This window comes from Artemia franciscana, chromosome 5, assembly GCF_032884065.1.
Source record: "Artemia franciscana chromosome 5, ASM3288406v1, whole genome shotgun sequence".
Classification (NCBI taxonomy): domain Eukaryota; kingdom Metazoa; phylum Arthropoda; class Branchiopoda; order Anostraca; family Artemiidae; genus Artemia; species Artemia franciscana.
The window spans coordinates 50,320,272-50,333,633 of record NC_088867.1 but is presented as its reverse complement, the minus strand read 5'-3'; the positions used below and the strand labels follow the sequence as shown (position 1 = coordinate 50,333,633).

General features: G+C 34.0%; 1 protein-coding gene across 4 annotated transcripts in view; it reads left to right on the top strand.

Moving 5' to 3' along the window:
- LOC136027551 (acyl-coenzyme A thioesterase 9, mitochondrial-like) overlaps positions 1–6,661 on the top strand; it is a 57,150-nt gene extending 50,489 nt beyond the window's left edge. For 3 of the 4 annotated variants that reach the window (XM_065704916.1, XM_065704914.1, XM_065704913.1), the window contains 2 exons: positions 183–333; positions 4,531–4,662. In XM_065704916.1, the coding sequence (XP_065560988.1) occupies positions 183–333; positions 4,531–4,607 (228 nt within the window). In that variant the 3' untranslated portion in view covers positions 4,608–4,662. Of the gene's footprint in view, positions 1–182; positions 334–4,530 lie in introns of all 4 variants that reach the window. The other variant, XM_065704915.1, reaches the window with a different exon arrangement.
- The last annotated feature ends 6,701 nt before the right edge of the window (positions 6,662–13,362 follow it).

Genomic DNA, 13,362 nt, shown 5'->3' with positions numbered 1-13,362 from the left:
TCCTTGATACACAATCACAAGGTCCTAAACATCAATGTATCAAAATCAGCCGCGTCGAGAGCCTTTTTATAATCCAATAAGGTTGTTCACAGAATTTTTCCGTCTTTCCATCTCTTTTCCGTTTTATTTTTCTAATTTTTACATTTTCTACTTAATCTTCCATAATTTAATTTATTTTATAGGTTGCTTATGTATATGGGAATCGAATGGTTGTTCGAGTTAGTGCCGAAGTTGTTAATGCAGAAAGCGGAAAGCATGACCTGACAAATAATTTTTATTTCATTTTGGAGGTTGATCGAGAGGTACCAAAAGTAATGCCGAAATCGTACGAAGGTATCTGTTATTTTACAATATTTGATCTTGCAAATATTCCACAACGTCTCCAGTATTTAATCCTATTAAAGAAAAAAGAACGGTTTCTATTAATATTATTATAAATTTCTGCGTTAAAACATCAGAGAGTCAATCAATCTTATTCCTACATATAGGAGACTTGACACCTAGAACTCTTCCAACAAAATAAATATGCCTGTACTCAACAGGGAAGTGGGGGGGGGTATGAGAGAACCAGACTGAACCCAAGACCCGGTGTTGAAAAATAAAAATTGTGCTTTTTGACACAATTTCCATGTTCATACTCCCCCGCTCTATCCCACTTTTAATCGTTGGATTTTGTCGAGAGCCCCTCGGAGTTGTTTGGGGGTGGGGAGGGGGTTGTCGTTATTTTTCTTTAGCTTCGCACGTACGTGATATTTTTTTGTGCATAATATGATTGTGAAAATGTGAATGAAAACTTCACCCAGATCCAGATAGGGAATTGCCTCCCTGTGTTGAAAAAAATGATACGATTATTTTCGGTTTTTCTCTAAAAAGTACTTTAATATGAGAAGTAAGATATGAAGAGTCCATGCGGAAACGGTTTGGCCCAGGCATGCAAGTTGGAAAATGCCTTTGGATCTCCCCCCTTGAACGCCCCATCCCCCAAAATCAAGAGATTTTATGTTATATTCTTATGTTTTTCGTATAATTTGTCTAGGCTGTTGTGTATTTTCAATCGAAGTCGTGTTCTCCTAAAATGTTGTCTCTCCCCTCAAAAACCTTCTTATGCTCATACCAGATCAAGCATGTACGAAAGGGGGCCATTAGCTTCTCCCTACTTCTATAATAATGCTAAGATTTCCAACGATATGTATTATTTTTTATGTAATTAGTCTGCTGTTATTTTTTTCGTTACACCCACAGCCTTTCCAAATGTGAGCCCTTGAAGATACATTCCTGCAAACTTACCTGTCAAACAAAACAGCTGAAACACATATTTAAAACTAGGAACATTGACACCTGACGCAAAAAAAATGTTTTATGATGTAAATATAATTATATAAGAAGGAGTAAATTGCGATTTTTCTTCACGTCGTCAATAGTTTGAGACTAAAAAGCCTCAAGATTCTGGTATTTCTTGCATTTATGAATATTCTATTTTTCGTCAAATAAAGTAATGTGTAATCAAGTACTATAGAGCATAATATCCTTTATTTTTTTATACAATTTGACTGTTTTTTTTTTCGAATTCCCATTCCTGAAATTCTAGAGTAATTACCTGCTCAAGTAGATAGTCGGAGTACACCATTTATGAAATACGAAACCACCCTTCCCTCTTGAAAAAAATTTAACTTTCCAGCTTGATAGCAAATTCGGTTGTCCCTTGATAAAGGTTTTTGAAATTGGACGTGATTGTGGTCAAGCCACAAAACATAACAATTCAGGATCATTTCTAATTTAAAATCAGGCGTATTTTATAATTATTTATTTAGCATTAAAAACTTGCAGTGGAAAAGTTTGTCAAAAGATTAGCTAATTTTTTTCAAGGTAAGAGTTATAGAAAGATGGCCGAACATTTTCAGGATAGGCTGAACAGTGATACGGTTACAAGAAAGGACATAGAAAATAGTTAAACATTTTGGATGTGAAGGAAAATTTGGTTTATGAGGAAGAATTAGTGACAGATTAAAAAATAATAAAGCCACGGGTGCCGATAACTTCAGAAATGAGTTTTTTAAATGTGGTGGTTGTGAAGTGAGAGATAAATTACTGAATATTGTAGATACGATTTTTGAAATGGGAGTAGTACCTAGCGATCTGAGGAAAACTTCAATTAAACCAATCTATAAGGAAGCTGAGGAAGCAAATTTCTTAGTTTGAAAATACTTTATAGACTTAGAGATGCTGTAAATAAAGTTTTTAGAGAAGAATAGTATGGTTTTAGAAAGAAGAGAGGCTTTGTTGACCAAATTTCCACTATTAGATTAATAATTGAGAAGTACCTCAGTCCTCACTTTTATAGGTTATAAGTAAATTCAGCTGATAGAAGAGCTTTAGCGACGGTCCTATCCTTGTATGGTATACCAGACAAATATATTAAAGTGATTGGTGTTATATACGAGAATAACATGGTTACAGTTAAGGTAGGAACACGGGGTAGTAGCTGGCTTCATATTAAATCAGGAGCTAAGCAGGGTTGCGTTCTATCCCAATATATATCAATAATTTCGGTGAATTTTGTCGTAATGAATACATCAAAGGCAATGGTAGAACACAAAATCAATTGGAGACGAAAACTCTCCTAGACCTAGATTATGCTGATGATTCAAGAATTCTGAGGGAAAAAGTTAGTTTAATGAATGGAATTTTGGAGGTTTTGAGATTCCAGAATATAAAAAAAAAATTGGAATGATGGGAAAATAAGTCTGCTAATCAAGATTATAATATCAGAAGTCACAGTAGGCCTACTGACGGTGGTCAAGAATGGTTTTGCTAGATGTTTTCTAGAGAAATAGCCTACGGACTGTTTTGGATACCCGTCTGACTGACCGTATCTCTAACAGTAAGCTGGACAAAAAAGTGTGGTTCAATCCCGTTTTCTTCGGCTGTAGTGAGAGAGAGAGGCTGAAATGGCTTAGACACGTTGTGCGGTTGAAGGATGACACATTGCCTTAAGATTCTTCTTGTCGGAAAACCATATTGGGCCAAAAGTAATGCATGTCGTCCCCGAATGGGGTAGGAAGTTTTTGTAAGGAAAGATTTTGGGGAAATGAAAATTTCTTAGGAGAGGGAGGTTTTGGATAGATTGGAATGGAGGAAGAGCTTGCGTAGCTGTGTTGGTCTCAGGTGGTTTGGTGCTGCAGTTGGATTTGCTAGTAGTAGTAAATCCCAGTCCAAGATACCCTAGGTACAAAAAACCCCACAAACTTAAAAATATATATATATATATATATATATATATATATATATATATATATATATATATATATATATATATATATATATATATATATATATATATATATATATATATATATATATATATATATATATATATATATATATATATATATATATATATATATATATATATATATATATATATATATATATATATATATATATATATATATATATATATATATATATATATATATATATATATATATATATATATATATATATATATATATATATATATATATATATATACTATATATATATATATATATATATATATATATATATATATATATATATATATATATATATATATATATATATATATATATAGACTTACCTGATAGGAAAAATCAAATCAGCTCGTATTTTTCCGATACTCGTAAGTTTATTTGACTTGAACTACCAATGAAACAACGCAATGTTTATTTTTTAAACAGATTAGTTTAGGCAAAAATTATAGCTGCGCACACAAAAAAAGGACTACGCGCGTGTTCTTCTTTATTACTATTCCGAAGGACCTCTCCTTTCTTAGATCAGATTGCAAAATGAAATATGTCTACCATTCAAAAGTAAGGAAAGTTGTATTTTTTATAAGCAAACTTATTAGATGACCGCAAATGAAAAACAAAAATAGAATTTAATCTTTAAGTTTTTTTATTAATATTTGTCTGCAGAGTCTTCCATGGTTATGTATTTCCTTCTATCAACTTTATCTTCTGTACGTATTTTATTTTGTATTTTTCCTTTTATAGTACTAAGTAGAAATTATCCAAGCCAGTATATTTCAGATGAAAACTGCTTTTCCATCAATTCTGCCATCGTTCCGGTGAGGTTCTTTTCTGTGCTTATTGTGTGAAATATTTTGAGTTGTCTCTAGTTTACAGTACGATCCATGGTGTGTTATCTTATGCCACATAAAATGACTCATCTATGCGATAATTTTTCCCTACAAATGAGTCACTGTATTTTCTACAGTGAGTGATTTGTGAATTTTTTGTTCCTAGCATTTAACTGGACACATCTAGCCTTGCGCGTGCGACTCGTTACGTCAGATAATGAACTAGATTTGGTATTATGTTTCTCTATTTACTTCTTATAGCATTTATTTGGCTACTTCTATATGACTCCCCAACCACGACCAGGCAATTCCTACATGATTTTTTTCCTTTTTTTCTTTTAGTTTCTGATATGTTTTTGGTCGGAACGAAAATATCTAATTTGGCTAATGAATTTCTTTTTTAATTCCAGAAGCTATGATTTTCTTGGATGGAAGGAGGCATTTGGCAGAACCAGAAGGAACAGCCGAAATCACTTCAAAATTGTAATTGTTGAATTGCAGCTCTTATAGGCTTGGGTTAATATATCTCTTTAATCATTGGGCATGTCGTCCCTTCTCTCCGACATGGGGACATAGGCAAATGGACTGCATGACTTAATGAGATTCTGACCAAAACTGATCTAAAAACAGTGTAACTCGGATGTAATAGCATTGGTAACTTTGGTAGCATTGGCCCTCTTATACCATGAATGGGGTGATTTTGCGCTTTGTATATAGAAAATGGCTTTTTGGATTTCAAGGAATCAAGAGAAGGAATAGAAAATGGCTTTTTGGATTTCAAGGCTTCATTTTTTGGGAATCAAGTTTTTTTATATATGTTCTCTAAAAAAGTAAGGTATTCAAACGACTGTATTTAGTTATAATTTGGTAATAAACGAAAAAACAACATTACTCAGCTCACATAGAAACTTGTTTTGGCACGGTTGTATCTTCCCTCTATTACTTACGCCTAAATTATTTGGATTTAAGGTTTCTTCTAGAAAAGGGACAAAAATAAAGGAGAATTTAAAAAGAGTTTTCTGTATACTGTTAGTTTTTCTGGTTGCAATGTATGTGTGTATGTTAGGTGTTCCAAGCCGTCTGTAAAATAATATTCAGATCTATTGATTGGGTTTTGCTATGTGCCTATTTAGGTGCCTTCATAGTTGCTGGAAGACTAGATAAGCTTTTTCACCGTTGCCTTTTATCGCACAAGACTGTGATCAGGTCATTTTCTTTTGATTTTGTGGTGGGAGAGAGAGTGATTCTCCTTAGCTCTATAATCGATCTAGCTGATTGTCCATGTCTGTAAATCTTAACCATTCGTTAGAGTAAATACCTAGAAAAAGTCTTGTAATGCCATACAACGGGAACCTAAAGCCTGAAGCCAAGCAAGTACTTCTCATCATGCAGTCAGTAGGCTTTATCAAGATGGTGACGATTTGCATGCTTAGTCTTGGTCAGTCTACCATGTTTTGTCACAGGGTTAGGGAATCGAATTGGAACTTTCAGGAATTTTTTGAGGGGAAGAGGCAACGGTACTTTGGATTTTGTGCTGAGGGAAAGATGTATTCCTCCAAAGCTAACAAGAAATAATGGTATGTTTATTTATGTCTGTCGTTTGGCAAGCTTTGCTGCTTGTTTAATATAAAGGGGAAGGAGCAAAAAATTTTGGGGGAGGTCAGCCAGGCTAGGGGGGCGGACAATTTTGGTGTTTTTCCAGTAAAAGTACAAAAAGGGTATTTTGCAGCGAAAATACTAAAAGAAGGGGAATTTTTGAAAATCTAAAGGGAAGGGGCAACAAATTTTGAAGGGGGTCAGCCAAGCCTTCCCCCCCTCAAATGACACCGTTGGTTAAAAGGGGCGACTCGTTTAACTAATTCCATCAAGCATCTAAATGTTATCGCTGAACTGAAACTTATATAGAATTCAGATGGGAAATTAGGTAAAAATTAGATTGTTTTGTGTCGGACTGGAGAAAGTGTGAGACAAAAAGACGGGTGTGCATTGAACATGCTATTTTTCAACTGGTGGGGAAGGAGAAATGGGAATCCCATTATTTCAGTAATAAGGGCAATTTTATCTTCTTTCGTGTGTAGGTACGAATAAGCATGCGCACGTATATGAAGAGGTAAAACGGATGTGTAGAGGTACACAATTTCAAAGCTGTCAACGAAACGTTGTTTTTTTTTCTTTGTTTTTTTTTTTTTTTTATGGAGTGGATCCAACTTTGGCTCAAGAACCGTATTTTCCTGCAATGTTTTAAATCGGGCTTCGAGTTGTATAAATCTTACCGGTGTTTTTTTGTGATTAACAACTAAAACTAGTCTTGGCGTCAATTTACTAAACCAGCTACTAGAACAAGCTACTTTGATAGCATTTATGCTAGATTGAACAGTTTCTTTTGTTAATTTGTTACGTTAATATTTTACTTGTCAATTTATTGCTCTTGTAACAACTATTGTATTTGTAACATTTTGCGAAGTATTTGTATATTTTACTGGTGAAGATGTGCGCTGTAATGTCTAAGAAGTGTTTTGAATAAATGCATAATTTACTAAAGCTCGTGTCTACTTTTTTCGTTGGAAAGGCTGCCAATCAAAAGAAGAAATTCGATGATAAAACACTTAGATCAAAGAGGCAATTTGCAATTACTCATGCTTTGTTTGAACCCCAACCCAAGGATTGTATGCAACAAGACTGCTGTGGTCAAAATTAAAAAGCACAGTAAAAATATTACTTTATGCTTGATTGTGCAGCTCTCTGCAAGAGTATCTAGATTCATAATTCAAAAATAAATTTAGAGTAACAAAATAAATTAAACAAAAAATCACCCAGGATCAAAGACCTTATATTACTGGACTCCAAATAGTGAAAATACTACATATAGAACCTCGAGATAACTCTCGGCAGAATGTGTTCACATGAATGGCTACACAGTCGGTGTATTGAAAATGTCTGAAATCGGAGTTGGTTATAAGTAATAAAATCTAGTTAAACGAAGCTTTAAAACAGGGTTGTGGAGTTGGAATCTTAGTAAATTTTTGCTGAATGGAGTCGGTGTATTGAAAATGTCTGGAATCGGAGTTGGTTATAACTAATGAAATCTAGTTAAATGAAGTCTCAAAACAGGGTTGTGGAGTCGGAGTTGTAGTAAATTTTTGTTGAATGTAGTCAGGGTCGGTATATTGAAAATGTCTGAAGTCAGAGTAATAATAATAATAATAATTTATTTCTTACCCACTTACAAGAAGGAAAAAGTGGAGTATAAGGAGAAAAACAAAGAGCACAAAACAAATAATACAAATACAAGAAAAAGAAATAACAATTTAGCAAAAGGGACTTGATGATTTGTAGGACCAAGACGGATTGGCGCTTCATCAATTAATTTTGAACTTAGTCCACTGACAGAACAATATCCGTTGCCTGACATTTACTAATTAACCTTCGGTTCCGAAATGATCGTGGTAAATAAAGTAAGAACTTACAATACTGAGAGTCGGTTATAACTGATAAAATCTAGTTAAATGAAGCTTTAAAACAGGGCTGTGGACTCGGAGTTTTTGTAAATTTTTATTGAGTGGAGTCGGATTTGGTGTCAGTATATTGAAAATGTCTAGAGTTGTAGCCGGTTATAAGTGATAAAATCTAGTTAAATGATGCTTCAAAATAGTCTGTAGAGTCGGAGTTTTTGTAAATTGTTGCTGAATGGAGTCAGAGTTGGGGTCGGTATATTGAAAATGTCTAGATCAGGAGTCGGTTATAACTTACAACCGACTCCATAGTCGTGACTGCAACTCTCTTTGAGAGCTGTATTGTACCCAATAGGAGAAGATGCATGCACACGTGTTAAGGAAGCATTGTTTGGTGTGTATACGATCTGAACGCACTAAGAAAGAACTAAGTTTTTTAAGATGATGTGCCGCCTTAGTTTAACACTAAACATAGCAAAGTTTAAAGATTTAAACAAAATGTCTCTAAGGGATAGAACTTTAGCACACGTGACTAAATTAATTGTAGCATATTTTTAAGATTGAAAAATAGGCACTCAGGGATATTTTACTACTGATTACGTGTAAACTACTGAATTAGGTACATTTTATCTATTAGTGTAATTTCTTGTTGATTTTCAATTCTGATTTTCAAAACATTTTGACAATTTTTCAAACTGCTTTTTACCCCTTTTGTTCTTGTAGGAATAAATGTAAAATAAATCATTGATTCAAAAAGTGTTTTGATATATCTTGTAGAAAAAAAAAATCTTGTTTGGAAACTAATCACTGTTATCAGTAAAACGTCTAGAAAATTGTTAAAAACGTTAACTTCAGAAAAAAAAATACTCCATATTCTTCTAAAGTTTGCACAATGAAAATTTTACATACATTAAGCTTAATGTGAAGTCCACAGAAAGTTCGGAACAAACTACAACCCATCAGGTGCCGTGTGAACAGATTTACAACTCCTTCATACCCTGTACCTTTAGTGTATTTAATAAGTGAAGTTTTTTCGCGTCACTATATTTAAAACTAAGCATTTATTTTTAAGCGCTAAGTTAGCTATTCATGTAAACGAATAATTACAACATGTTAAATCTCACCTGCAGCAACAGACATTCCGGCATCACTTCACCAATTACGCGATAATTCGACTGAACCTTCGCCGTGTCATCATCACTGTCTTCCATATTTAAGGCCAGGGACTTAATCATCTTCATCCATGTATCCATAGCTGCAGGTGAGCTTTAATACCTCCTAATTATATCCAATAATCAGACTGGCCCAAGAAATTAACGTAAAGTTCACGTCTTCTGACTAAATGCAATTTGAATTGCATCACTGTCTCATTGTCGGCAGGTGAGTACAGCAAAAATATTAGATTGTTCATATGATGGTATTTGCACCGTTAATATCAACCGTTTCAAGTTGCTGTAAAAGTTTAATTTCTGTCTTCGTTTTGCTGACTAGGTTCCGAAGAATATTTTATAACCGAGTGAATAACAATCTTCCCCTAAGGGTATCCTTGGTAGAGGGGGGGGGGGGGTAATAAAACGTAACCGAAACTTTTATATAGTCGAATATTACAGCTACTCACCGCAGCACCAAGTCGCCCGTGGTCAACACAGGTACGTACACTCCTCCTCCATCTCAATCTATTCAAAGCTTCCCTCTTTCACCCTCTCAAGAAGTTCCCATATCCTCTAAATCTTACATGTCGGGATAACGTAAAAAATGAAATATCTTTGAACTTCAAAACAGGGTTTGCTAAAAAATATAGGTATTGATTCTGGAGGATGAGAGGGGATTACATATGACCGACAAATTCTAAAATCGAACTTAGAGCATTGAATGAACGATAAACTTAATACAACTTTTATCTGAATATATATGCTTTTCAGCCATGAGTTTAGGTTGCTAATAGTTCCAAAAAGGAACCGGAGGGGGGGGGGTGCAAAATAAAGTTAAAAATAAGATGAATATGAGCGTCAAATCAACAAGTCATTATCCTTGTAATTGGCATTAAAAATACATTCATACCCAAAATTTTAACTTGCTATACATAAAATCAACTCAATTATTGTCCAATACAGTTCGTTTCCAGAAGTCCAGTTGGCTCACCGCACATGAATAATGGCGAAATTTGCATATTAATATTTTTTGGCTAAATGGCTTTCTCATAGTTTTGATCGGACGATTTTGCTAAAAAAAAGGGTGGGGGAGGAGGCCTAATTGCCCTCTAATTTTTGGTTACATAAAGGCAACTAGAACTTTGATTATTTTTTACAAACGCTTTTATTAGTAAAAAATATACGTAACTTACAAATTAACTTACGTAACGAACTTCTTTATTTGTATATTTTTATTACGTATTTGAGGGGTTTTCCCCCTTGCTCTTTACACTAAAGCTTGAGTTTTGTCTCAATTCTTTAAGAGTGACCACCGAATCACAAAGGTCGTAGAATAAATTGTTGAAATTACTAAAAATACTTTAGCGTAAAGAGCGAGGTACCAAGGAGGAGACAAACCCCCTTATATACGGAATAATTTCTGTTCGTTTTAAGTTTTATTGCTGCTCCTTACTTCTAGTTAAAAAAAACTTTTTTTTATACGTTTTTTCATTATTTTTTTTAAATAATGCTAGAAAATACTGCGCCCCCTTCATGGAAATTATCTTTCCTCATGATAAATTCCTCCATGGAAAGATCCCCCCATGTAAACCCCTTCCCAAGAACTCCCCCTCCCCAATACGAAAAAGATCCCCTGAAAACGTCAAACAAACAACTACTTAAAATATATCGGCCGAAAACTTAGATTGGCCACAAAATATTGTAACCATTCCGGAAACATAAGGCTCTGTCAGCATAATTATAAGTGCAATTCCCCCATAGCTTATTATTCATACCGATTTGTCTGTTATTTGGACTATTCGAACTAAAGACAATCACTTTTTAATGAAAGTTATGCGGTGCCCGCCCAAAGAATTACCAGCGCAAATCGATGATTGAGCCCTAAACTACAGAGCAAAGCCAGGTTTTATTAGCCCCATATACCTATCATTTCAAACCCTATAGTCTGAATCTTTTAAGACCTTGACAGTCCCTTTAAATGGTCAATGGAACAAAAATTACCCTAAACTCTTAGTTTTAACCACGATTAAATTGCTTCAAAGCAATTTAATGAAGATTTGATGTATTTATTTTCGCAGAATACCCCTCAATAAAATTTCATTATTGTGTAATGTTTACCATCTATTCTGCTATTCAGTGTTTTGTCTGAAATTTAATGAATTTTTCCCGCAAGTGCATGAAAAACTGAGCCCATTATTTCCACTGTCTTGGAAAAATTTCCCTATTGTTCCTAAGTTGTTTTTGTTTGAAATTATTTCGAAACTATACGTTTGCTTCTCATTGATAAACCAGGAATAAACATAGCTCAGACATTAGTGGCTCATTTATTCTCAGAAAGTATTTGTCTAACCTGAAAATTTGATGAGTATAATGATGAAAACATTAGTGGCCCTGTTTTCACTAATCTTAGAGCACAGCCAGAAACACATCCAAGAGATCCAGAATTAAACATACCCTTTTTTCTTAATAAAGAACCTGAAAAAAGGAAGCTATAACTTTCGATTTCTTATCATTTGAGCCCCTTCTGAACTGTATACGACCCTCCCTTTCAGATATATGAATAATTTTGACTGGCTAAAAAAAACTTTCAGGAACATTTATTAGTATCAGAAGCAATTTATTGAACCATAAAAAATCAGTTGCTTAAAAGCCTTGAAACTAGTCGACGGCTTTTTCATTGAGATCAAAATTTCCTTACCAGTTATTGCGCCTAATTTGACTCGCCTAAAATGACGCTTTGTATGTCTCAGGCTTAAGCTGAAATATTTCGAAAGCCATTATGGGGACCCATACACGCCATTTCAGGGACTAATTACGACCACACAGTGTTTCTTCGAAAAATTATTTGTTTGTGAACCAAGGGTGTATGAAAATATTGCTATATTTCGTCAATCAGAAAAAAAATCCGGAGACGTTTCTATAAAAAATCCTAATTATCTGTTTTGTTTCGAGCAAAACTAAACAATCAGAACTAAAAAATCCATATGTTCTAATTACAATGAAACATGATTAATATTTTGTCGGTAGTTGTAGGAAACAAAACCACTATGAACCGTAAGTTTGATAATAACTATGGAGCTTGACACACAGACTTTATTTTGCATAAAGTACGTTAAATTTTTTAGGTTACGAAAACTTTTTTTTTAAATTCTACAAATCCTTTCGCAAACAATCCATAATAACGCTTTTAAAAAAAAAGGACAATAATTTCCTCACAATAACAATAGCAAAAACGAAAAAGGAACTACTCAAGAAACATTTACCTCAGATTCATAATTTAATTTATTTTTTTAATGAAATCCATACAATAAGTTCTGATGCTGAATCTTTGCAGTCTATTCACAGAAAGAAGGGTGTCATTTCATCAATCCGTAATTTTCCGTTCAGAAAGTCTATTTTACCCAAATTTGGCTTAAGAATTGGTACCGATCCCGAATACCACGATACTCCTCAATAGCCTAAGCAAATATAATAATGGAAACGTGGCGTCCAAGATTACAGTCCTAGTCTATTTTTTATGTTCCTTATGTTAAGTAAAACACTCCAAAGTACCGTTGACTCTAAGAGCACAATGCTGGGAAATGTGAGAATAACTGAAGACTGAGCTCGCAATCTTACGGAGCAAATCTTGTCCATAACGAAGACACTGCCAAGTAGACTCAGCCTCAAAATAAAATTTACGCTTCGTAAGTTTATATTATGTCATGGAAAAGCCAACACAGCAGCAACAAAATTGATTTTCTGAATGAGCAATTGATACATCTTGAAAATAAATAAATAAACTCGAAAGCCTTTCGTGTTTGATCAAAACTTAAATCACTATCTTCATTTCACATTTTTGAATAGCCTCGTTACGATGATGGTGATGATTTTAATCGATGATTATGATGGTTTTTAACGTTAGCCTAGTGTAAAGGGACTTGTTTAAATGTGAAATGCCATACTTATCATAATGTATGTTAGCCAGTTAACATAAAAAATCACGTACACAGTGTGAAAACCACTTAAGGCCATTTGAAAGGCTTGACATAGCAATGTGAGAGCACCCTTAGCCTAAAGCACCAAGGATAGCAAGAGTGCAAATTGACTGTTGCAACTGATTAAGTGAAAGCTTACAATATACATCTCTTCAAAATAAGTAAATATCGGGAATTCAGTTTTTAATGAAAAGGTCTCCAAATGCAGTTATACAGTTTTTGGCAATAGCGGGCGCCAAATTTTGAAAACAAGAAACGTGCTGAAAAAACCAGCTAAAAATACATGGCTCCAGATAGCTTAAGAAGTTGTAATTATCCTTTGAAGACGTATCTGTCTTTGGAAATTAACAGACTTTCAGTTTTAACTTTTATTTACAAAAAGCGTTGTCAAACTGAACTTATGTTTGCTTATTTGTTTTTACGAGTCGACTTCGTAACACTGACAGAACGTGGTTTCCAGGTATGACTAGACCTAAGACGGGTCAAGGGGACAATTTGGTGGACAATTTCGAGGGGACAATTTGTTTTCATTTTGATGTCTGGGGACTTAAAGTTTACGCAAAGAGAGAGTAAGCATTTGGGCATGGTCAGTTTTAACCTGCACCAGTTTAGATAAAAGTAACAAAAGCATAAAGTTAATAATGGCTGGGTTAAACATCATA